Genomic DNA, 1,074 nt, shown 5'->3' on the forward strand with positions numbered 1-1,074 from the left:
CCCCCACAGAAACACTTCCGACATGTATTCCCCTTCGGTCAGTCCGAAGTTGATTTTCATGTTCTCAAAATATCCTTGTTTTCTCTTTCCTGCTCGCTTTTTCACCTGGCTGAAGAGTTCGCTACACACTGAGTTCATCACTGACAAAATTAACTACCGTTACATTGCTCCTCTTTTATGGCAAAGCTGGGATCACGATTTCGGTGGGGGATCGCGTTGTATTTTGGGCCCAGCAAGAAACTGGCCCCTTACGCCAGGAGTAAGAGGAGGAGGAGGAGGGCTATGGATTCAGAAGAACACTGCTTCGGTACAAGAAAGTGAGAGCTGTTCGCAAGAGTTGAAGCAAGACTTTTTAAGATAAATAGGTCAGATGTAAACAACACTAGTTACTTACAACGTGTAATAATACTGAACTTCACGTGCATGTCAAGGAATAGGAAAGCGGCTATTTACATCAGTGTAGACGGTAAGTTATCATTTTCTTGTTCTTCGTGTTTTTCCTCATGTTTTTTTCTTTACCTCTTTCAATATATTCGTATTCTTATAGTTTTTTAAAGTTAGAATTTTACCGCACTTGCAACTCAATTACGTCATTTTAGTGCTGAAGATTAAGGTTTTTACTAGATAGTAACGTACAAAGGAAAGGAAGAGGGGTGAGGACGATAGGGGTAAGCTATTAAAGGAAAGAAAGCGCGATCCACACCAGAGCACCAGCCAACTACCCATTCATATTCCGTACTGTAATGTTCATTCTAAATGATTATAATGTGATATGCGCTTGATCCGTCTTCCCCCTCCCCACCCCCGCCTTCCCACACACGCACACATACCCACAATTATTTATTTTGCCCTGAGGGATTAACTTTTTTGGTTGATTTGTTTGGTATAAATACGTTATATCGGAAATGAAGCGTCTTTCTTTTCTCTTTTACAAATTTAACCTTCTTTTCCATTCTCATGTCGCTCTTGATTAAATTAGACGTAAAAACTTGTAGCCTGGAAAGTGGTCGAAGTTGATGGAAAATCAGTGGAGGAGATCCTGGGAAGGTGGGTTTCAAGGGCGGAGGGGGGGGG

At 41.6% G+C, this 1,074-nt stretch overlaps 1 protein-coding gene across 1 annotated transcript in view; it reads left to right on the top strand.

Moving 5' to 3' along the window:
- Positions 1 to 55: 55 nt before the first annotated feature.
- LOC106014240 overlaps positions 56 to 1,074 on the top strand; it is a gene marked incomplete at its 3' end in the record, with an annotated part of 22,817 nt that continues 21,798 nt past the window's right edge. The window contains 1 exon segment of the mRNA XM_013091528.2: positions 56 to 466. Within this exon segment, the coding sequence (XP_012946982.1) occupies positions 424 to 466 (43 nt within the window).

This window comes from Aplysia californica, unplaced genomic scaffold (genome assembly GCF_000002075.1).
Source record: "Aplysia californica isolate F4 #8 unplaced genomic scaffold, AplCal3.0 scaffold00002, whole genome shotgun sequence".
In the NCBI taxonomy this organism is placed as follows: Eukaryota; Metazoa; Mollusca; class Gastropoda; order Aplysiida; family Aplysiidae; genus Aplysia; species Aplysia californica.